This window comes from Petaurus breviceps, unplaced genomic scaffold, assembly GCF_028583685.1.
Source record: "Petaurus breviceps papuanus isolate PSGF00001 unplaced genomic scaffold, PetGlider_PUasm1.0 126, whole genome shotgun sequence".
Classification (NCBI taxonomy): domain Eukaryota; kingdom Metazoa; phylum Chordata; class Mammalia; order Diprotodontia; family Petauridae; genus Petaurus; species Petaurus breviceps.
The window spans coordinates 77,889,419-77,914,172 of record NW_027185655.1 but is presented as its reverse complement, the minus strand read 5'-3'; the positions used below and the strand labels follow the sequence as shown (position 1 = coordinate 77,914,172).

General features: G+C 41.0%; 1 protein-coding gene and 1 long non-coding RNA gene across 7 annotated transcripts in view; one reads left to right on the top strand and one right to left on the bottom strand.

Moving 5' to 3' along the window:
• Positions 1–376: 376 nt before the first annotated feature.
• Positions 377–24,474, top strand: LOC138168330 (uncharacterized). Its single transcript, XR_011170095.1, has 2 exons — positions 377–478; positions 24,333–24,474. It is a non-coding gene; the product is annotated as an uncharacterized lncRNA (long non-coding RNA).
• The window catches only part of FNIP2 (folliculin interacting protein 2), a 140,305-nt gene continuing 134,336 nt past the window's right edge, over positions 18,786–24,754 (bottom strand). For all 6 annotated transcript variants that reach the window (XM_069097371.1, XM_069097336.1, XM_069097346.1 and 3 more), the window contains one exon: positions 18,786–21,787. In XM_069097371.1, the coding sequence (XP_068953472.1) occupies positions 21,709–21,787 (79 nt within the window). In that variant the 3' untranslated portion in view covers positions 18,786–21,708. The remainder of the gene's footprint in view (positions 21,788–24,754) is intronic.

Below are 24,754 nucleotides of genomic sequence, written 5' to 3'. Positions count from 1 at the left end.
AATGCCATCCTATCCTGATCTTCTAAATGGCCATTGGAAAGTAGATTGATAAACTAACAAACCAGAAAGCAACACTCATCATCTTGGGTTGCTTTGATTTTACTTCTTCATGCTAGTCAGGGCCATGTTTCAGTAGGCAGTAGTAGTAAAAACAATAGCTATTACTACTACTACCACTATCACCACCTACCATTTATATAGTGTTTACTATGTGCCAGGCACAGTGATAAACACTTTACAATTATGTCATGCGAATGGGAATTTGAAGATCTTCCCTGCCCCTTAATAGGCCTAGAGGAATTTGAAGACCTTTCCTGCTTCGAAGATAAACTCTGTCACCTGATAGGCTGAAGGTAATCACATGGAGCCTATAGTAGGAGGAGTTTGCTGAAGGGTGGATTAGAGCCCACAGGAAGCTGGCAGTCGGAGCAAGAGAGATGGTGGAAGAGAGAGGACATTCAGGCAAGGAGATAGAGAGGTTTGTGAGTAAATATTAATCTTGGTTTGTGGGAAAGTTAAAGGCTCTCTGTTGTTATGGATTATTAATTTCTTTGCTGCTATGATGGAATGGGCTTACTGGTTTTGGGATTCAGTTTTCAGATGTCTAAATAAATGCTTTGCTTCTGTCCTCTATATGGAGAGTTTGTGATATTTTGCAATCAAGCTCCATGCGGGAATTATAGTCATGGTCTTTATTGTGATTGTGGATGTTGTAAATATTGCATTGACACTACAAACTAGTATATGTTAGAATCTCATGACAACCCTGAGATATAGGATGTAATAGTAATAATAATGATAGCCAACATTTATACAGGTCCTTCTATGGGCCAGGCATTGTGCTAAGTGCTTTTCAAATATGATCTCATGCTGAAGTTCTAGATGGGGATAGCTAGGAGGCAAAGTGAATTGAATGCTGGGCCTGGAGTCAGGGAGACCAGAGTTAAAATTCAACCTCAGTGTCTGAGTAACTGTGTGACCCTGGGCAAGTCACTTATACTATTGGCCTCAGTTTCCTCATCTGTAAAATGGGGATAATAATAGCACCTACTTCCCAGGGCTTTTGTGAGGATCAAATGAAGTAATAATTATAAAGTGCCTGTCACATAGTAAATGCTAATTAATTTTGGCTATTATCATTATTGTTGTGTTTTAAAATATTATCTTATGGTCACAATGGAGGATCATTTAAACTTAGGGGATGATTATGCTCTTTATCATTTGCTGATCCATTTTAGCTGGCTAGCAATTACTTAAACCATGGCTTCTGATCTGTAGGCCTTTAGAATAATTTTTTTTTACCGTGTTTCCCCGATAATAAGACACTGTCTTATTAATTTTTTTGGACAGAAAAACACCAGAGGGCTTATTTTCAGGGGAGGGCTTATTTTAATGAACATTGACAGCAATTTTAATAAACAGGTAAATGTGAACAAAAAAATGTACCTTTATTCAATAATGATCATGTCATCTTCTTCAACAACATCGTCATAAGTGTCCATACCCTGAATTCCATCCTGGATGTCTTGCGTCTCCATTTCCTTCAGAAGAAGTGGACCCAATCTGTCATGTCCAGCAATATAGCTCTCTTTAAATGAATATGTCTTGTCCAGGTAACCTGCTCGTAGTGCCTTGGCGACACAGCTGTCAGTAATTTTATCCCATGACTTCTTCACCCAAGTCATGACTTCTTGCAGACAGGGCTTCACAAAGTTTCCACGCTGATTTCTTTCCATTCTATTTTCAATGTAGTCATTGACTTCCATGCGCAAATGGTCCTTGAATGGCTTGTTTATCGCAATATCAAGGGTCTGGAGATAGGCAGTCATTCCTTCAGGAATCATTACTTGATCTATTCTTCTCTCTGCAAGGAAGTTCTTCATTTCTTTAGCGCGGTGAGTGCTGGCTGAATCCCAGACTATCAGACCTCTTTGGTTACCTCGCATAACAAGTGGCAGCATTAAATCAACCCACTTTCTTATAACGGCTTGTATACACCAGGCTTTTTCGGTTTCAAGAACGTAAATGCCAGATACACATTCAATCTTATCTTTCTTGCCCTTACTGATGATTAGAGGTGTGGCTTTCTTTCCATCCAAACGAATTGCCAAAACACAGGTGACCCGTGTACTTTCATAGCCAGTGGTGGGAATGTAGATTGACGTTGCACCCCTGTGATGAATTGTTGTTTGAGATCCTTGTCCCATAAACACTGCAGTTTCATCCATAGCAATCATATTGCAGGTTTGGTATTTGGAAATGTCGATCCTATCAATAAAGGACTTGAATGCAAGTGCATGTTTAATAACTTCAGCATCTTCCAGCTTAAACAGTGTTGTTGATCTTCTTAGGGACAGTTCATACCTGTACCGTTGAAGGAAACTGTCCAACCAGTGTTGTGATGCTTTGAATCCTTCTGAGACCATTTCAAACTCTGGTGCCATTGAAAGGGCAAATGCTTGAATATCAGCCCTGCGCACAACCAAGGCCTTTGCTCTCCTGTCAGCAATCCATTCACCAATGAGGATCTCCAAGTCAGGATATAAGGGCTGCCGACCTGATCCAGACCTGTGCTTTTTCCCTTTTCCCTCATCCACCTGTTGATTGAGGTTATTATAATCTGCTCTCCATTTTCTGACCATTCGAAGATCCAAAAGTTTTTCTTTACAGAAAACTGCAAGATTCTTGCCACGTGATTCCTCTACAATTGCTTTCTTATACTCAACAGTATAGCTCTTCCTCTTTGTACTCATGTCTGGGGGTCAAAACAGACAGAATAATAAAATTATGACCATCAGTCCTTCTTTTCACTCCATCATGCCCCCTCACTCCCGCTTACATACTGGGTTTTTATGTTGTCCTGCCTCAGCTCTCCTCCACAGCACTGCTCTCAATGGCGCCAGCAAGCAAATCACAGGGGAAGAACAGGATGATGTGCTCACTGCTGCAGCTCTGATTGGATGCAGCTCGGAGCGCAGCATGCGTTTCACCTGGAGGGGGGGAGACGGTGCATACAGAGGGTACCGTAATGTAGCGTGTAGCGCAGGGGCTCACCTTCACTACAGTAGCAATCTCAATAGGGCTTATTTTCGGGGGAGGGCTTATTTTTGGGATAGGTCTTATTATCGGGGAAACATGGTAATATCAAAGCAGTGCTTTCCTTTGTTGTTGTTGCTGTTAAGACATTTCAGCCGTGTCTGACTCTTTGTGACCCCACTTGGGGTTTTCTTGGCAAAGATATTGGAGTGGTTTGCCATTTCCTTCTCCAGTTCATTTTACAGATGAGGAAACTGGGGCAAAAAGGGTTAAGTGCCTTGCCCAGGGTCACACAGCTAGTAAATGTATGATGCCAGATTTGAACTTGGGAAGGTGAGTCCTTCTGATTCTAAGCCCAGTGCTCTGGGCACTATGATGCCTCCTAGCTGCCTCAATAGGGTGCTTTCGTACTCTTTATTAATTATTGTGTAGCTCTGCCATTTGCTAGCTGTGTGACCAAGGGCAAGCCACTTAACCCCTTAGCCTCAGTTTCCTCATGTATAAAATGAGAGGGATAGATTCAGTGATTTGTTAAGATCCCTCCTGGCTTTAAAATCTGCTATCTGATGAATCTATGACAAAGTAATTTTTCTTAAGCATAGATTTGACCTCATTATTCCCCTACTCAAGAAACTCCAGTGGTTCCCTATTGCCTCTAGGGCAAAACATAAACCCTTCACAGCCTGGTCCTAGCATTTAGTACGTTGCCAGGCACATAATAGGCATGTAATAAATGTTTATTGATTGATTGTTTTTCTAGCCTCATTGTATATCACTTCCCTTCTTGCACTCTGTGATCTAGCCAAATGGACCTTCTCTCTATCCCTCATGCATAGTACTCCATCACAGGTCTCCATGCCTTTGCCTTGATCATCCCCTGTGCTTGGAATGCCCTTCCTCTGCCTCACTGAATCCCTCTTCCTTCCTTCAAGACACATCTCAGACACCACCTTTTCTATGAAGCCTGTCTTGATCTCTTCCTCTAAGTGCCACTGTCCTTCCTCCTTAGAGATCTCTAATTCATATTTATTCTGTGTCTGCTTATATAGGAACTTGTGGTTTCTGTTACTAGAATGCAGTCCTCAAAAGTAATAATTATTTCATTCTTTGTGTTTGTAAACCCAGCCCTAATATGGTGCCTGTTAAGTAGTAAGTGCTTAATAAATTGTTGTTAATTGATTTTTATGATGATTTTTACATTTGATATTAAACATTTTTGTGACGGTATGACCACCTCTTTTTTTCCCCCTAAATTCATAGCATGTGATTCCTTTGCACCATTTTATATGAGTATTACCCAGAAGATATTGCTGTGAAAGTCACTTGGGTTGAGGAGCACTTTCTCCCCTTCTGTCTGAAAGTAGGTGGAACTGATTCTCCCAAAACATATCTATATCCATCCACTGGGGCTGGATCATGGTGTGTCCTCTTGATGTCTTCAACTCTCTGACTTCTTGAGGATGGAGAAAATTCAAAGGCCTTAGTTGCAGAGCACCTTCTCTACTGGGAGATAAGTTTAATTAATGAAAGCTTTAGTCTAGGACAGAGATCTCAGTTCCACTTGGCTCCTTTTCTTTGTGAAATTAGAAAGCTTAAAAACACAGGTTATTAGGATAATTCATAAAAATCTCTGAATCTTCAAGAACTTGGTTTCTAGGCTAGAAAATGGCTTTTAGATAATTATTCACTGACTTCCCTCCCTTCCATCCCTCATCTGTGATCTCTATAGCAAAAGCACTTTGATAATTGATAATACAATCAAATTTTATTTTCATATAAAAAAAACTGTCAATAAAATTCAAGCAGCAAGCGAGCAAATCTAAAAAAGCAAAGAATAACTTAGCGGTAAACAATGCTGACAATTTATAGGCAGTGGTAAGTGTAAAAGGACACTACGGAGACAGAAAGGGACCAGGTTGTGAAGACATTTCCGGAGCAATGGAAAAGTTTATATTTGATCCCAAAGGTAACAGGGAGCTGAGTAGGAGATGTGCAGGTAAACCTCTTTGGCAGGCTTGTGGAGGATGGATTAGAGAAGGTAGGGAGGCCAAATAGGGAGGGTCTTATCTTGTCTAGGGAAAGGGGTGGTAATGACTTGAACCAGGTGACTACATAGGAAGAGAACATTTTCTAAAGAACTTGTGGAGATAGAAATTATGAAATTTGGCAATTGATTGGCTATATGGGGTGATAAATTCAGTCAGTCCCTTGTCCTAGAAGCCATTTTAGCAAAATACAAGTGATGAGACCAGATAAGTTTTATTCTCAAACTCAACCCATGGCAATATGCTTTGCTCCTCTAGGCCTAAATTTTGCTTAAAGCCATGGGGTTGTATTGCATGGGGTTGGAGGATGCATGGCTCCGTATGGCTCAGCATTGAAGGACTTGGGTGGTTTGAGGAAGATAAAGCTGTATCTTTACTGGCAGCTGAACAGGAAGAAATGCTGACTCAGTAGATAATTAAAAGGTAGCAGCCCACCCCAATCTCAAAAATTACAGAATGGTATCTTTTCTAATCCAAGGCAAATTGTTCAGCATTACAGTAATACAAGTCTATAGTCCAACCACTGATGCTGCAGAGGCCAAAGTTGGTCAGTTCTATGAAGACCTACAACATCTAGAAATAACCAAAACAAGATGCCATCATAGGGGACTGGCATGCCAAGGTAGGAAATTCAAAGATAATTGGAATAACAGGCAAGTTTGGCCTTGGAGTACAAAATGAAGCAGAGCCAAGACTAATAAGAGTTTTGTCAAGGTAATTTTCTGGTCATAGCAAACAATCTTTTTCAACAACCCAAAAGGCAACTATATACATGGACAACATCAGATGGTCAATATAGAAATCAGATTCATTATATACTTTGAAGCCAAAGGTGGAGAAACTCTATATAGTTAGTTAAAATAAGAACTGGATTTGACTGTGGTTCAGATCATGAGCTTCTTATTGCAAAATTCAGACTTAAATTGAAGAAAGTAGGGGAAACCATCAGACTCTAAGAGTATGACCTAAGTAACATCCCTTATGTATATGAAGCAGAACTGATGAACAGATTTAAGGAATTAGATCTGGTATGTAGAGTAAAGGAACTATAGACAGAGGTTCACAATATTATACAAGAGAAAGCAACAAAAAACATTAAAAAAAGAACAATAAAGAAAAATGGCTGTCTGATGAGGCTTTTCATAACTGAGGAAAGAAGGAAAGCAAAAGGTAAAGGAGAAAGGGAAGGACAATACCCAACTGAATATATAATTCCATAGAATAGCAAGAAGAGATAATGGGTAAAACAGATCTCTTCAAGAAAATTAGAAATATCAAGAGAACATTTCATGCAAAAACGGGCACGATAAAATGCAAAAGTGATAGGGACTTAAAATAAACAGAAGAGATCAAGAGATAGCAAGGATTCATGAAAGAACTACACAAGAAAGCTCTTAACATCACTGATAACTACAATGGTGTGATTACTGATCTAGAGCCAGACATTCTGGAGAATAAAGTCAAGTGGACCTTAGGAAGTATTGCTAACAATAAGGCTAGTGGAGGTGATAGAATTCCAGCTGAGCTATTTAAAACCCTAAAAGATGATTCTGTTATAGTGCTACACTCAGTATGCCAGCAAATTTAGAAAACTCAGCAGTGGCCACTGGATTGGAATAAATCAGTTTACATCTCAATCCAGAAGAAAGGCAATGCCAAGGAATCTTCAAATTACTAAACAATGGGACTCATTTCACACCCTAGCAAGGTTTTGCTTAAGATTCTGCAAGCTAGACTTCAGCAATATTTGAACTGAGAATTACAAGAAGAGCAGGCTGGCTTTCAAAGAGGTAGAGCAGCTAGAGACCAAGATTTGCTGGATTATGGAGAAAGCAAGGGAATTCCATAAAAACATCGACTACATCAAAGTCTTTGGGGGATCACAACAAAATGTGGCAAATCTTCAGACAGATGGGAGTACCAGATCATCTTATTTGTCTCCTGAGGAATCTGTAAGCAGGTTAAGAAGCAACAGTTAGAACCAAGCATGGAACAACTGATTGGTTTAAGATTGGAAAAAGAGTATGACAAGGCTGTATGTTGCCATTTAACTTATATGCAGAGTACATTGTGCAAAATTCCAGATTGGACAAATCAAAAGCCAGAATTAAGGTTGCTACGGAAAATATCAACAATCTTAGATATTCAGACTACACCATTCTAATAACAGAAAGTGAAGAAACCTCTTGAGGAGGGTGAAAGAGGAGAGTGCCTCCTTGTTAAGTTTGAAGCTTAACATTAAAAAAAAAATGAAGATCTTGCTAACTGCCACTTCCTGGCAAATAGAGAAGAAATAGGAGCAGTGTCAGATTTTATATTCTTGCCTTCAAAGACTACTGCAGACAGCAACTTAACAATTTAATGCAATTAAAAGACACTTGTTCCTTGGAAGGAAAGCTCTGGTAACTCTGGACAGCATACTAAAAAGCAGAGACATCACCTTTTTGACAAAGTTCTGTAAGCTATGCTTTTTCCAGTAGCAATGTATGTCTATGAGAGCTGGACTATAAGGAAAGTTGACTGTGACAGAATCGATTCTTTTGAATTGTGGTACTGGAGAAGGTTTTTGAGTCTCTTGGACAGCAAAGAGATCGAATCAGTCAATTCTTAAAGAAATTAATTCAAACTATTTATTGAAAGGTCAAATACTGAAGCTGAAGATTTAATACTTTGCCCATATAATGAGAAGACAGGATTCACTGGAAAAGACACCGATGTTGGGAAAGATTGAAGGCAAAGGGAAAAGGGGAAGGCAGAGGATGAGATAGATAGATAGTGTCACAGAAACAGTGAACATGAGCTTGGACAGACTTTGGGAGACAATGGAGGATAGAAGGGCCTGGTGCACTATGGTTCATGAGGTCATGAAGAGTTGGATGAGACTGAACAATAAGACCACCCACCTTCCATTTGTACCTTGTGACAGGATTATTGGAGCAATCCTGTGAGGGACAGGAGGAAGCCTCACCTCAGCATCTCCCACATGGCAGCTAGAGCGGAGGGGCTCAACTAAGCAAACTTGAGTCTGTGCCTTTGGCTGCCTCCTCTTCTTTATCTTTATTCTCTGAGCATAGGTACATCAATATTGGAGAGGTTCATAGATCCCAAGTCCACTGATCAGGGCTGACCCAAAGCCAGGAGAGTTCCTGCTTCGGAGAGGGCACCACTGACAGAATACATCAACCCCTAGATTGGCTTGCAAAAGACATGGACCCAAAAGGAATTGTTTAGATAGTTCAGAGCCTCAGTGCCTGGCACAGTAGGTGCTTAAAAAATACTTATTTACTGACTAGAAGTGCCTATTCAGCATCTAACCAAATGCTTTTGTTTATTTATTTTTAAAAATGATTTGTGTCTTTCCCTCCTAGGAAAGCACAGTAGTAATTATGTTTCTAGATCCCATTTTAAGTCTTTGTTAATGAAAGTTCGTGAGAGCTTTTTGAGCTAATCATTTCTTTTTTGTGTAGGAAATAAATAGCTGTTCTATACCTGATTCATTGACTACCTTCCTTACTCCCTGTTTTTTAGGAAGATATTGCACATGAGCCAGATTGTGGGAAAACGAGTCTTACCCTTTATTTAGGTGGTCAAGCTCCCTCAGAAGTCAACTCAGGCACCACACAGATAAGTCCAGAGTAGAGAGGTCCTTTTTTGGAGAGGAAGAGGATGTGGCACCCTAGCCTCTTACACCTGGCACCAATTTGTAGTCATTAAGAGTGTAAAGGCTCAGGGTGGAGCCAAGATGGCGGAGTACAAGCAGGACCTCCCCACTGCTCCTGCTTCCACATTCCCCAATTCATGTAAAAAGGGGACTCTAAACAAACTTTGGAGCTGCAGAACCCACAAAATGACACAGATAAGCTAACCTCCTGCTGAGGACAGCCCGGCAGGCCTGCAGCAATCAGCCAGCACAGCACTCTGGGAGCTGAGCCCAGCCCCACACAGAGGCTTTAGCCCCAGGGCGGGCCTGACCAGCCTCAGCTGTAGGGACTCCAGATCAGCAGCAGCTGTGGCCGTTTCCAGATTTATCAACACACAGATGCAAAGGACAAAGTGAGAGGTAAGTGCAGTCTGGACTTTGGGACCAGTAAGTGGGAGTGCATGGCTTTTGCCCCCCCTCTCCCACCAGAAGCTGCTGAGATGTTGGCAAAGCCAGCCAGCACCACATCGCAGCTTCAGCTCCTGGCCTGCAGAGTGTAGTGAGACCAAGTGACCAGTCTGAGGGGTTATTGCTCTTGCTGTAACCTTCTTGGATCTGGATTGCAGTCTAGGGTGGAGGTCCTGGGGTGTGTGTCCAGCTTGTCAGAGTGTGTGGAGACCTCAGAGAGGGTACCCATCTAATACCTCTGGCAACTGAGAAAACCCCAGCGTTTGGGATGAAAGCTCCCCTGTCTGGTGGCAGAGTCCTACTGTAGCAAAAAGCCCAGGGGTCAAGTAATTGAGTGGTGATATGACCAGGCAAAGGAAACAAAGCAGACAGAAGATTCCAACATTACACTCCTATTTTGGGGACAAAAAGGAGCAAAGCATGGAACAGGAGGAAGACAGTGAAGTCAGATCTCCTGCACCAAAAGCTTCAAAGGAAAATATGAGCTGGTTACAGGCCATAGAGGACCTTAAGAAGCAGATAAGAGAAGTGGAGGAAAAATTGGGAAGAGAAATGAGAACAATGCAAGAAAATTATGAAATGAAAGACAACAGCCTGACTGAGGAAAATAACATTTTAAAAAACAGACTGACTCAAATGGCAAAAGAGGCTCAAAAAGGCAATGAGGAGAAGAATGCCTTAAAAAGCCGAATTTGCCAGATGGAAAAAGAATCTCAAAAGATCAATGAGGAGAATCATGGCTTCAGAATTAGACTGGAGCAAATGGAAGCTAATGACTTTATGAGAAATCAAGATGCTGTTAAACAGATCCAAACAAATGAAAGAATAGAAGGCAATGTGAAATATCTCATGGGAAAAACCACTGACCTGGAAAATAGATCCAGGAGAGATAATTTAAAAATTTTTGGACTACCTGAAAGCTATGATCAAAGTAAGAACCTAGAAATCATCCTCCAGGAAGTTCTCAAAGAAAACTGCCCTGATGTTTTAGAATCAGAGGGCAAAATAGAGGTTGAAAGAATCCACCAATCACCTCCTGAAAAAGATCCCCAAAAGAAAACTCCTAGGAATATTATAGCCAGGTTCCAGAATTCCCAGATTAAGGAGAGGCTGTTACAAATAGCCAGGAAGAAACAATTTGAATATTGTGGAAACACAATCAGGATAACCCAGGATCTGGCAGCTTCTACACTGAGGGATCGAAGGGCTTGGAATATGATATTCCAGAGGTCAAAGGAGCTGGGATTAAAACCAAGAGTCACCTACCCAGCAAAACTGAGTATCATGTTTCTGGGGAAAATATAGTCATTCAGTGGAATAGAGGACTTTCAAGCATTCTTGCTGAAAAAAACCAGAGTTAAACAGAAAATTTGATATTCAGATACATGAAGCAAGAGAAGTATGAGAAGGTAAACAGGGAAAAGAAATCATAAGGAACTTATCAAAGTTGAACTATTAACATTCCTACATGGAAAAACAATAATTGTAACTTATGAAACTTTTCTCAGTAGTTGAAGGGAATATATATATATATATATATATGTCTATATATGAGGGTATATGGGCATATGAATACATATGTGAATGTATGTATATATATGTTTACAGTTATACATAGATAGAGGGCATAGGACCAATTTAACAGGAAGGGATGATACTTAAAAGGTGAAATTAAGAGGTGAGAGGAATATAATGAGAGATGGGGAGAGACAGAATGGGGTAAACTATCTCATATAGAAGAGGCAAGGGGAAATGGTTACAATGGAGGGGAAGAATAGGAAGGCAAAAGGGAATGGGTCAACCTTATTCCCATTGAATTTGGCTTGAGGAAGGAATGAAATACACGCTAAATAGGGTATCTCACCCTCCAGGAGAGTAGGGGGGGAAGGGGATGATAGGGGGGATGATGGGAGGGAGGGAAGTTGGAAGCACCCACTTTTGAAAAGGGACGGGACCAAAGTAGAAAATAGAACAAGTGGGAAGTAGGATAGGAGGGAGGGAAATATAGTCAGTCTTTTACAATATATCTACTATGTTATTGTTTTGCATTAGCCACATATGTACAGCCTATACTGAACTGCTTATCTTCCCAGTACAGGTGGGTGACAAGGGAGGAGGGGAATGAATCTGGAATTCAAAGTTTTAAAATCAAATATTCAAATGTGTATGTATATATGTGTGTGTGTTTGTGTGTGTACATATATATACATACATACATATATATATGCTATTATCAATACTATTTTACATGTAATTGGGAAATAAGATATACAGGCACTGGGGCATAGAGATCCACTGGAAAAGTCAAAAGGGGTATGGGAGAAAATATGGGAGAGAGCGGATTAGAGGAGGGGATATCCTGTGGGACTGCTATTTTGGGGGGGTGGGTAGGGGAAAAACAGGGAGAAAATTTGTAACTCAAAATCTGGCAGAAATGAATGTTGTAAATCAGAAGTTAATAAAGCATTTGAAAAAAAAATAAATTTAAAAAAGAGTGTAAAGGCTCCTAGATTGGGAACTCAGGGCTTCAGTTCTAGTTTCAGGTCTGTTAATAGCTGTGTGGACAAGGCAATCATTTGCCATCTTTGGGATTCAGTTTTTTCATATGTACAACGGAGAGGGAGGGGAGTATTAGCCTCCATGTAGGTAATTAAGCATTGGTTGCACAACAGTAGTGTACAATAAAAAAGAGATCTATATTGGCTATGAACTCAGATCTTATTCTAATTAAATTAAATTCCAAGTGTGTGGCAGTCCCTATTTGCTAATCTCTAGTCATCTCAGTGGTACTTCAATATTAGGGGAAAGCTTCAGTTCTCCATTCCTTTAATTCCTTCAGTGTTCTCAACCATTTTCCCCTTAACTCAACTTCCCTTCTCCAATTACCTGAATGTTTTTATGCATCTTACACTCCTTTTTAGTCTCATTGGAAAATAGCTCTCCTCCTGGCTCTAAAGCCATCTATATATACCTTTGGCTCAGTTCTTTCATGATATTATTCTATTATTCCATTAATCAGACCCTTTCAAATATTCTCTGTCTCTGTCTCTCTCCTTCTCCTCCCCGCTTTCTCTCTTCTCCTCTCACCCCTCCTCTCTCTCAGAATCCCAGCATTTGAAAGTTGAAAAGAACCTCATTGGTCATCTAGTCCAACCCACGCAAGAAAGTAATCTTCACTATTACATACTTGATAATTGAGCATCCAGCCTCAGCTTGAAGATGACCAAGGTAGAGATCCATCAGCTCTTGAGGCAGTCCATTCCATTTGTGAACAGCTCTCATCATTAGCAAGTGTTTACAAGCCTACATTTTTCTCTCTACAACTTTCACACATTGCTCTGGGGCCAAGAAGACTCATGTACTCCATCCTTTATATAGCAGCACTTCAGGTACTTAAAGATTGCTATCATTACCACCCCTCTCCACACAATCTTCACTTCTCCAGATCTTTGAACATCCATTGTTGCTTTAATGGATCCTTATATGTCATGGCCTCACAGTAGTTCACTATACCATTTGGCCTCCTCTAGACACTCACCAAGAGTTCCTTCTTATCTCTTCCCTTTTATCTTATATCACTCTTCTGCCACTGTCTCATATGAAGAGTAGCCCTTCTCCTTGCCAAGGCTTATCCCTCTGCATATACAGCAGATTACACCCTATCATTTCCTTGTTCTTTCCCTGTCGGCTGCTTTTCATAAAAACAAGTCTCTCTCATCCTCAAAAACCCCTTACTTGACCCATCCATCCCTGCTAGCTATCATTCCAAACCTCTCTTTTTGTGGTTAAACTCCTTGAGAAGGCTGTCTATAGCCTGTCTACACTTTGTTCTTTATCTGGCTCTCATCTCATCAGTCAAATGAAACTGCTCTCTCCAAAGTTCCCAGTGACCTCTAAATGGACAAACTGACAAATTGAATGGCCTTTCTCAATTCTCATTCTTGCCTTTTCTTATCCTCTCATCATTTTTGACCCTTGACACTATCCTGGTTCTCTTACCTGACCAATCTCTCCTCAGTCTTCTTTGCTGGATCTTCATCCAGCTCACACCTATTAAACATGGGTGTCCCTGAAGTCTTCATCCTGAGTCCTCTTCTCTCTCTGTACTATTTTGTTTGGTGATCTATCTTATCAGCTCTCGTGGGTTCAATTATCATCTCCATGCTGATTCTCAATTCTACTTATCCAGTCCTAACCTTTCTCCTAACCTCCACTTATATCTCTAGCTGCCCATTGGACATCCTGAATAGATGTCCCATGTGTATCTTAAACTCAATATATCCAAAACTGAACTCTTATTTTATGTTCTGCTCTCCACCCCCAAGCCCTTTCCTCTTTTGAACTTCTCTAATACTGTTGAGAGCACCACCATCCTTCAATCACCTCAACTTGCAACCTGAGTGTCATCCTCACTATTCACTCTTTCACCCCTCCTGCCATAGCCAATCATTTCTATCTTCTTTTGTATATTTTCCCTTTGCTTTTATGACACTGCCACCACTTTAATGCAGTCCCAAATCACCATTTCATGTCTGGCCTATTGCAATAGCCTGCTGATTGATCTCCCTTTCTCAATTCTCTTCCCACATCGGTCAATTCTTCACTCAGTCATCAAATTGATTCCCAAGTGCAGGTCTGAGTATTGCACGTGCACGCACACGCACACACACACACACACACACACACACACACACTCCCACATACACACCCCTGCCCCACTTCAATGAACTCATGGTTCCCTATGACCAAATACAAGCTCTTGTGCTTGACGTTCAAAGCTCTTCATAACCTGGCACCTCCTACCCCTCAATTCTTCTTACTCATTACTCCCTTTGCTCCTCCTTTCCCCTCTCCAACACACTCTGCAATCTAGTCTCACTGACTTCCTTGCTTTCCCTCACACAAAACATTATTTCCTGACTGAACATTTTTGCTGGTTGTCCCCATACCTGGAATTCTCTCCCTCTTCATGTCCATTTCCTGGCCTCCTTCAAATGCCAGCTAAAAATCTCATCTTTCCTTCTTCTGTAGACTACTCTCCAGTCCTCTACATCTTGTTTGGACATAGTTGTCGTTGCAAACCCTGTGAGTTACTGTCATTCCCTTTTTTGTATCCTCAGTACTTAGTATATGACACATAGTAGGTATTTTATATGTTGCTGACTGACTTACTGATGTATTTCTTAAACTGTGGTGCCCAGGACTGCACACAATGCTTCAGGTAAGATCTGATGAGAAAGGACTACAATGGATTCTCATTTTTTCTATTTCTAGAATGCTTTTCTTAATTCGATCCTCTCAGCCTACAGAATATGCTTAGGCTTCCCCTCATATATATGGTCTAATGGGGTTTGCAACACAAAAACAACTATGTCCCAACAAGCTAATAGATGAATGGGGTGGAGGTGGTGAGGTTTAGTCTACAGAGGAAAAGCACTAGCCCTTCTAGAAGATGAGATTTTAGCTGGAATTTGAAGGAAGTCAGGAGATGGATGTTTTCTCCTGAGCCTGCCACTCCCCATCAGCTGTCATCTTCTCTCTCTCCTTTCCTCCACTGCAAAGCATAATTATAAAAGAGTAGTCTCTGCTTCCACTTCATTTACTCACTTCTCAACTTTGGACAGCTAGGTTTGGACAACTCTACCAGAATTGTGCGTTCTCAAGCTAATAATGACATCTCTATCACCAAAACAGTAATCTTTTTTTTCTAAGACCTTCCTTCTGGCAGCTAAGAGCTGAAAAGGGTCTCAGAGACCATCCACACCTGAGGAAAAAACCCTTTACAACATATCCAACAAATTGTCATCCAGCATCAGTTGGATGCTCCTGTGAGACCTCCTGTGAGAGGGAACCCCTTACTTCCCAGGGCAGCCAATTCTATTTTTATATAGTTCTCAGTTTTAGGAAATTTTTCCTTACATCAAATGGTCTCTCTTCAACTCTCCACCTTCCCCTTGTCTGCACTTCCCCAATTGTTCCTTGTTTAGCATACAGGGGGCCATCCTCTTTCATGGGAGAGCCTTTCACATACTTGAGGTCAGCCAAGTTTTCTCCAGTTGAATCATCCCTGGTTCCTTTCACTGGTCCTCACATGGAATGGACTTCACAATTCTGATTTGTCTTCCTCTGGGTGCTCTTTATCTTATTAAACCCTTTCTTTTTTTTTTTTGCTTTTTGGAGGGCAACTGGGGTTAAGTGACTTGCCCAAGGTCACATGGCTAGTTTTTGTGTTAAGTGTCTGAGGCCAGATTTGTTCTCAGGTCCTCCTGATTTCAGGGCCGGTGCTCTATTCACTGCGCCACCTATCCGCCCCCTTATTAAACCCTTCTTAAAACAGGAGGTAAGGAGGGGAGGTCAGAACAGAGCAAAGTATTCTGGATGTAGTCCAACAGAATATAACAATGAAATCAGGCAACACTCAATAACCCATTATGTGACAGGCATCGTATTGGGCATCACGAGTACAAAGACAAAGAATAAACCTGTTGTTCTCAAAGGTTCTGCACCAGTACTTCCCTCATTCGGGCACATCCTCCTCCTCCTCCTCAGTGTAGCCCAGGACAGTGGTAGCCTTTTGGGGTTGTCTCTCCTCCACTCGTCTTTGAGCCTCAACACCTCGGCAACAGCTAACACTGTGGACTGCTCACTCACCTTTCTTGACACCCTCGAATCCCCTGGCATCTGTGACTGAATTCTCAGTTCTTCTACTACTCCCTTTCTGCGATTCTTCTTGCCCCTCACAGTACTGTCCTAGATTTCTCCTTACAGTTTCCTTGGTGATCTCATCCCCTCCTTTGGGTTCCACTGTCACGTCTTTGTGGATGATCCGAATATCTAGGTCTAGCCCTAGTGTCTTCGACATGCTCCAGTTTGGCATCTTGAAATGCCTGCCGGACAGGTCCGTGGGCATGCTTTGTGAGCATCTCAAAGTCAAGATTTTCAAATAGAGCTATCTTCTTCCCCCATACCCATCAACCCTTATTTCTGTTAGAGGCGCTATTTTCCTTTCCCTTCAGTCTTATCTTCCATACCTTATCAGTTACTAAGTCCTTTTGTTTCTACATCTTCAATATCTCATGTCTGGGCCCTCTTATGCAACTCCTCTGGTTCAGACCCTTATCTCTAACGAGATAAGCCAGAAGTTTTTATCCTGGTATTTGTGACTTTGATTTTTTAATTTTTATAATTTTACTTCAGTGTAATTGGTTTCCTTTGGAATCCTGTGTATTTTCTACACTCAGAAACACGATTTGGAGAAAGGATTCGCCCGATTGTCAAAGGAGGTCATGACACAAAAAAGGCTAAGTATTGCTGATCTAGTGAACAGTTAACATCCTAAATGTCCTGTCTCCAGTCTTACCTTTACTTCAAACTCTCCTTCACATCATTGCCCTAGCAACTGTCCTAATATGATCTCTATGTTATTCTTCTACTGGAAAACTTTATACTGTATAAACTCTTGACCCTGGCATTCAAGGCTCCAGTCTGCTGACAGTTAACTTGTCCATACTTAACATAGTCTGCATTCCAAACCTAACTATTCTTTCCCCTTGTTATCCTGCCTCCTCCTGCTGCCTATTTGCCATCGCTCATGCTCTTCCCCTGTTCTCTGAAGGAGCTCTTATCCCCCTCTCATCCACTTCCATCTCCATCTTTTGAAACAACTCTTTTTCTCCAAGGGTGAGCTCAGGTGACATTGCCACCATGAACCCTTCCACTGCCACACTCCCATTCCCCTGAGTCTGTCTTCCAGCATCTCCAGGCCTTTGCCCAGACCTCTCACTGTCTCTTACATGGTGATTATTTATGCATTTCCACTCTTTCCTCCCCCAATGACACTGCAAACTCCTTGCTCTCTATCCCTAGTAGCTAGCACAAAAACTGATGTGAAATGTGACTTTTTTGAAGTGTCTTGTTCCAAACAACCCATTCTCCACTTTCTCCTGTTTTAACCTGGCACCAGAAAAAGAAACATATGGTAGAATGGACAGAATACTAAATCTTGAGTCAGGAGCTTTGGGTTCAAATTCCACCTCTGATATTTACTGTTTGGTCGAGTAGTTAATTTCTCAAAAGAATCAGGCATTTTTTCAGTGCTGGTAGCAATCTTAAAAGCCCCAGTCCTTGACAAACTGAGACTGGAAGAGAGAAATATATACAATGTACGTATTATATATGTATGCCAAATTTAAAGTGAAGGCATATATATATATATGGTGTGTGTGTGTGTTGTACCTGTGGTTTCACTGGCATAGAGAATTCCTCACATGGAAATCCCCTCCACTGGTCAGCAACAGTGTTGAGTGGTTTGGGGGACTGAGGGGTCCAGTGTCTTGCCTGCCACGGTGAGTGTGTCTGAGAAAGGATCTGAAAGTACATAGGCCTGACTCCCAGGCTGGTGTTCTATCCATGCTGTCTCTTATCATGTATACATACATGTATGTTTTGTATGTTCTTTACTGAATGGCAGAATTTCTATACAAGTCAGTTGTATAATTGTGTAGAGAAACTTTTCCTCCACTCACAATACATTTGTGAGCATCCGATGAGTTGGATTTCTACTGTGGTCAGTCTGTAGGGGCTTCAGTCCCCCATTCAAACCCCACAGGGACAAGCATGTCATCCCAGCATATTTGAGTTGTTGGATGAAAGGGATGGAGTTTGCCTAAGCTTAAGCACCACATGCATGTCAGAGAAAGAAAGCCTAAGCTGTATTCAAAAAATTTATTGCACCAAATGCCACAGAGAACTAGATCAAAATGATTACACTTAAAGTAGTAAGAAAAAAATGTCCACACAGTTGACATTGGTACCTAGTTGACCGATCAAAAAATAAGATCCTTTCAGTCTGTCACAAAAGAGATGCAATAATAGCAAAATCCAGAATTTTCTCCTGTTTGCATAACCAATGAAGCTTCAGTATGTCACATTCTCTCTTCCAAGATGCATGGTTCACTGTTAACAGTAACATTCAGCAAGTTGGAGTAGGTGCAGGAGCTCTGATCCAAGGTAAATTTATACAAGTGGGTTGTTTTTGCTTTTTAAGTTAATAGCCAAATGTACATCTCTAATAAGAGTTCAGGTGTAGACTTTCCATGCTAGTAGTGGAAAATATCCACGGGGAAAAAATACTCTCCAAAGTACAGGTTAGTGGCAAAAACTATACATTTGAAAGAACTTCAGGGTTCCTTTCTATTGGTTGCTTTCACGGACAAAGGCTAGCCCAGGTGACTAGAATGAAAAGCTAGAGACTATACATTTTATAAAATCTCAGTATTTCATTAGAAGAGTCCAAACAGCAGCTGAGTCACATTGAATGCGGTAGGGATTTTCTTCCCTCCAAAAAAGTTAGGTTTGAAAAATATGGGCTTGTAAAAGTCAGTAATGTATAAACAGCAGTTTCATGGGATGTGAAAAGATTACAATCACTTTCATTAAAAAACAGCACACTTCAGAAAAATGGATTGCAGCCTGTACAAAAAGCTATTATAACACTGATAAAAGAATAAAACGCTTTGGAAATTTTGCAGATTTTTTTCAGCTACATTTTTTTTCATTTTACTGTCAGTTTTAAACACACGAAAATTCCCCTTACATTCATATTACTTATCGATTTATTAAAAAATAAAACTGACACATGCTCTAAAGAGGGCCGTCCCCACGACATTTACACACACCGTCTGCTCCATCATGCCATACTAACTTGTGTAGGAAGCAAGAGGCTACAAAAGTTACACTCAACAACAGGTAAGACTTACAAAGTTGAAGAAGCCCTAAAAGGTGGAATCCTGTCAACTGAGGTAGTTTTTTTTTCTTTTTGAAGTGGGGATGGGAGAGAGCAAGGACTCTCCCAAGTCTTCGGATTAGTTAGAATAAAGCCACTGGCTTAAAAAGAAAAAAAAAGTATTTATTTCAACACAATGTCACAGGTTTCTATTGTGGTTTGGAAAGAAGTTGAATGATTAGACAAAAAGAAAGTATGAGTGTTTTTTCTTAATGCAGTATTTGAAAATAGCAGCAGTAACATTCTAGGTCTGTTTGTGGAGGCAACAGTTGTGAGGAATATGGACTGACTGGAATCCTGAGTGTGGGGGAGACAAAACACCCATATAAAATCCACCTAAAGTTTTTTTTTGTTTGTTTTGTTGTTTTTAGCATAGACACTTTACCAAAAAAGACTACGTAATTTGGAACTTAAAAATAAATTAAGAGGGTAAATAAACCTGCTCAAACCAAAGAGGGGAGGGTAGCATTAAAGCTGCTGGTGGCAGTTAAGATGGCCCCTTTAATGCTTGGTTACATTAAATGGGCTTGCTTTTCAGAAAGCCACTATGTACACACTGCAGTTATACTGGTTAGTGTCTACTGTGCAAGGGAATTCTATATGAACCCTGGAAGTTGGGGGGGAGGGGATTAGAAAATGAACAAGAAAAGAAATTGGAAGACAAAGATGAATGGACAGGACAGGCAGAAAGAAGCATCAGCTTGGCTGATTTCCTGAGAGGGTATTGGATAGAAATGGTCGAGCCGGGTGAACTGCATTTTTTCTCACCTAAAGGCTAGCAAGCAGCAGTTGTGGTCCCATGAAGCACTTAAAAAGACAAAGCTTGAAGTCTCTCCTCAGGAATCACAAAGGTATAAGAAGAAAATAATAGAGCTTTGCTCTTTGAAATGTTCACATAGAGTGGAGATCCGAAAACAGAAAGAAGAGTCATAATGAGCTGGTAAACATTTCACATCTCAGGGAAAGAATGGAAGGTCCTTTACAAAAGCAAGCAGTTGCCCATCCCCAAGAAGTAACTCCACCCCCCAACTCTCCTCATACTACTGCTGGCATCCTCTTTTTAAAAAAGAGAGTGAACATGTATCCATAAAAGAATAAACCAAAGCCTGGCTCGCTGACAATGTGCCAGACAGGCAGCCGGGGATCAGGCTCTTAACTGTTCTGTTCTACTGGTGTGTTTTTTTGCTTTTTTTTTTTTTTTAATGATCTTGGCTACAAACTAGATGTTACTGAATTGCTGTTAGGAAAAATGGAAAGAACAGGGAATTAAGTAGCATACAAAACTAGGACCATCTTCTGCTAGCGTGCCTAACTCTAGACTGGGGGCAGGAGGAAGGTGAATGGATGCTTTTTGATTGCTTTGACTAAAATGATTACTTTTGGTGTTCAATGCTTTTTTAAAGTGCCCCTTTTCATCTTGGGTATCTAATTTTTCTCATTTACTACTTTATGGATAGTAAACTAAGATGTCCTTTTTGAAAAAATGTCAGCACAAAGCACAGTTTTTGAAACACCAAAGAAATGAGTTAAGATTTAAGAACAAGGGATTTTATATGGAGGTACTCTGTGTGTGGGGAAACTTCAGAACCAATTATCCAAAGGTTCTTGTGGGAGGGGGGAGGAAGTTGGGTGTCAGAGACGGGAAGGCACAGACATGATAGTGCAAAAACTTGGTAGGATTACAATAGGATGTTTGCAAATGTTCAAACCTTATTTCCCCCCAGTCATTTTAAGGTCTCATTTCACAAAAGGCCAGCTCTCTCATTTAAAGTGTAAAGAGAGTCACTTCTAACTGTTACAGGAAGAAAGTGATTTGGGCTGGAAGAATTTACCCCCCAAATCCTCCCCTGAGTTACCAGCAATAACTTGGGTAAATGGCCTCTCTTAAAAAAGGCAGCCAAAAACACGAAAGCACGAGGTTGTAACACAGGGTTATGGACTGTGGACTTGACTGCTGCCGAGGACATCTTGATCACATTACCATGTTGGATCTCTTCTCAGATTTCTTGAACCACTGTGCCCAGGCCATTCCAAATCTGAGTCAGGTTTGCCTCTGAAACAATATCACCTCCCAGAAGAAATTAAAACGACAACTAGTCCCTAATAAATCCCATTGTCCCCACAGGCATCCTCATTTGTGTTCATTATCAAAACAGCGACAGTTGGAGCTATCAGAGCTTCTGAAGGCAACAAAAATGTGGCTTTCCTCGGAACTCTTGCCTTGTAGGAAAAAAAAATCCCAGCAGCCAATTACTGCAGAGTCCTTGTTCTCCCCATGCCCGCACAACAGGCCAACATGCCTTCTCCAGCTCAGACAGCATCTCCCTTCCTAGCTGGGGAATGCTTGGCTGTAGGAATGTTCTGTACACTGAGCAGCTCCCTCCTCCAAAGTCAGCGAGGAGAAGAACCAGCTGGTCTGGCTGGTCCATTTTTCTCTCCAAGTAACACAAGCCAGTTCATACTGAAAGTTTAGCATTTGCTGTAGTGTTTGTTTTGCCTTTTCACAATTTTTAAAGGTCACCTTCTCCTCCTGTCAATCCATAGGTGACTAAAGTGTTAGAGAAGAACCTGAATGTCATTAAGTCATGTAAACCAAAGTCTTCTAAAGAAAGGTCCACTTCAAAACCAAACAGGCAGTGGTGGAAAGCCTGTCTTCATGATAAGGCTGCTGGCTTGCCTCAATCCTCCAGTCAAATGTCTCTGCATTTGTTGTTGTTTTTTGTCTGGAGCTTAGCTTATAAGAGTATTTGAGCAACATAAGGAGAGTGAGTGCTAGCAATGGCAGTCAGCAGAGGCAAATCATTAGACTCAATCCTGAAAATTTAAAAAGAAAAAAAACCATTTAAACAGAGAACAAAGGCACCATTCTGTTACAGAGGGAGATGTCATCCAGAAGCATTCAACAGGCTGGAAATATTCAGGCATTTAAACAAACATCATCTAGTACAGACCACTGTCTGTTTGGAAAGCTCCTGCTTATTCGTATGAATATTTGTACATCTAGGTCCCAATTAGTGAATACCCTTAAGTCATCCAAATTCCCACTATGTATTTACATTGGGCTGAAACTAATGACCATATTTTACATAATTATAACTTCAAATAGTGAGAATCTGAATACATGTGAATAAATGGATGGATATTTTTGTATGTACTTGCACCTACCCCCAGAAACTTTTTATTCCTCATTCCCTGTTTCTATCAATGGCATCACCATCTCTCCTGGTCTTCTAGGCTCATCTGTTTCAGTGGTTCTATCTTCCAAATTTAAAATCTGGTTTTCTTGATAACATTTTGTTAATCTAATTAAAAAAAAATCTCACCTCCCTCAGTATCCTTAGTCAACTTACTGATTCTGTGTTCTAATAGACTTTGGATCAAGATAGGGAAAATAAAGAGTATGCAATAGTTCCTTCAAAAACAGCAAGAGCTGACTCAGATCTTTACTGGGTACACAAGGTAAATTATCCTCAGGTCAAGTGATGTCAGGAGACACACAAGTAAAGGAACATCACATCTTCTAATGGACAAGACCTTGCCCATCCATCTGGCAGGAGAATGGAGGTAACATGGTCTTGGGTCAACGGCTGCCAAATATCTAAGAACTTTCTCAGTCTCTAAGATTGGTCGGAGATTTGTCTGAGGCTGCAAACTCCCAGAGAGTAGAAGCTGCTTCATTCTTTTTTTTTTTGGTTGCTTTTTGGAGGGCAGTTGGGGTTAAGTGACTTGCCCAAGGTCACATGGCTAGTTTTTGTGCTAAGTGTCTGAGGCCGGATTTGAACTCAGGTCCTCCTGACTCCAGGGCTGGTGCTCTATTCACTGTGCCACCTAGCTGCCCCTGTTTCAATTCTTTATATTTGTAAAACCAACACAGCGGCCAGTACATAGAGCTCTGCCTAGATCTGGTCCTTCACGGGCATAATGCACTCCTGGGTGAGGAAATTCCTTCCACTAATACAAGTTGACACCTTCTTTATAATATAGAGAATTGGTTTTAAACTTGTTTAGGGTAACACCAGTACTATGTGTCATCCCATGTCACTCTGGTCTTGAGGCCAGTTGTCTAACCATTATACCACTCTGTCTTTAATAGGCAATTTTTATATAAAAATTATATAAAATTTTATATAAAAATTAATAATTAACCCTTAATTGTTGATCAAATGTTGCAGCAACTATATCGGCATATTCAGGATCTAGCTGGCAGATACAGCTAATACTCTTAGCTTTTCTTGTACTGTTGGAGAAAAAGGTAGTGAAAATAAAGATTCCCAATTAGCTAGCCCACAGAGCACTCTCCCAGGTGAAGGTCAAAGAGGAAGAGATGCTTCTCACTTTGGACCTCAATGACAGGTAAACACTTCCATAGATACTTAAGGTACACATCTGGGAAGAGGAAAATGTAAGGAAACAGAACTAGGTAAAGTATTAATCTAGGAAAGAGGGATACACACAGAGAAAGAGTTAAATGGACAAACACCTCAAAAATAGGAATTATTTTTAAAAAAATTAAATGTGTGAGAAAAACATATGACAGGAAATACTGAGATAAAACAAACCAACTGCAATAACTCTATCTCCCTCAGGCATAGTACTTATTTAATTTATCACTGTCAGTCACTTTTCCTGGACACTGAAGATGAAATGATTGGCAAGAGTGTCTGAAGGATAGAGACCAAGTTATTTTAACATCTCACACATAGCATCATTCAGCTTCCCAATTTACAAAATCGCCCCTGGTACAAGTTATGGGCTTTACTGAGGAAAGGCCAAGAAAGGTAACAAACAACATCAGTCTTCTGCTGGTGATGCAGGGCAAACTGTCACCTGCAAATCTGATGTATATCTATATAAGTCCAATATGAAACTCTCCAGGCAGATTTATAAAACTTATTCAAAGGAGAACAGGAGAGAAACCACTCGTTTAACTGATTGTCAGAGCAGGTCACAAACTCCTAAGAATACAAGATGTTCACCATCTGTGGGCATACTGACTGGCTGGGCACACTGTGAACCAGTCCAAATGGAGGCCATCCCCAAATTTAAGACTGTATTCCCCAAAGGAGATCTTTGAAAGGAAAAAAAAAAACAATTCTACCTCTTTACCTTGACAAACTATATACACATTTAATACTATTATTCACTTAATGAATCTAACTTAAATTCAGGAGTTGCCTTTTTTATGTCTGCATGTAGCAAGAAGGGAAAGAACATGACGACTGCGCTGAGGTTTTTCTGTAAGCCACACCTGAGGACGAGGGCCTGGCAGTGGCCTATGTTAGGACCAGTACAGCATGTGGGAAGTAGGCAGTAATGGAGCCACTGAACACTGAGTCCTGTTCCCTTCCCCCTCCTCTAGGAAGAAGCTGTAAACACAAGCTGCTACTCCCTGACGACAGCTTGTGCTGAGGCTCGTCCCGAAATTACTCCACACGGGCAGACTGAGCAGGAGTCGATTTTGCCTGTTCCATGATGACAACGTGCCAGGGAAGGAAAGACAAGTATGTAACCCTGAACCACACCCCTCACCCTGGGGGGTGCTACCAGTGATCCCTGCTAGGACACAACTCGGATGGATGCAGAGGGGATGGCCTTTTAGGAGGCTGTTGTTCGGCGGCAAGAAGTCTCATCTCACATTTGAAAGCTTGGGTCTCAGTATAAAAATGCCAGCACTTGCTTCTTGAGAACAGGGGCTGTTTCATTCTTTGTACCTGACTCACCCCAGTGCTTGCCACATTATAGACACTTAATGCTTATAAGTGAGTGCTGAGTTCACACAAG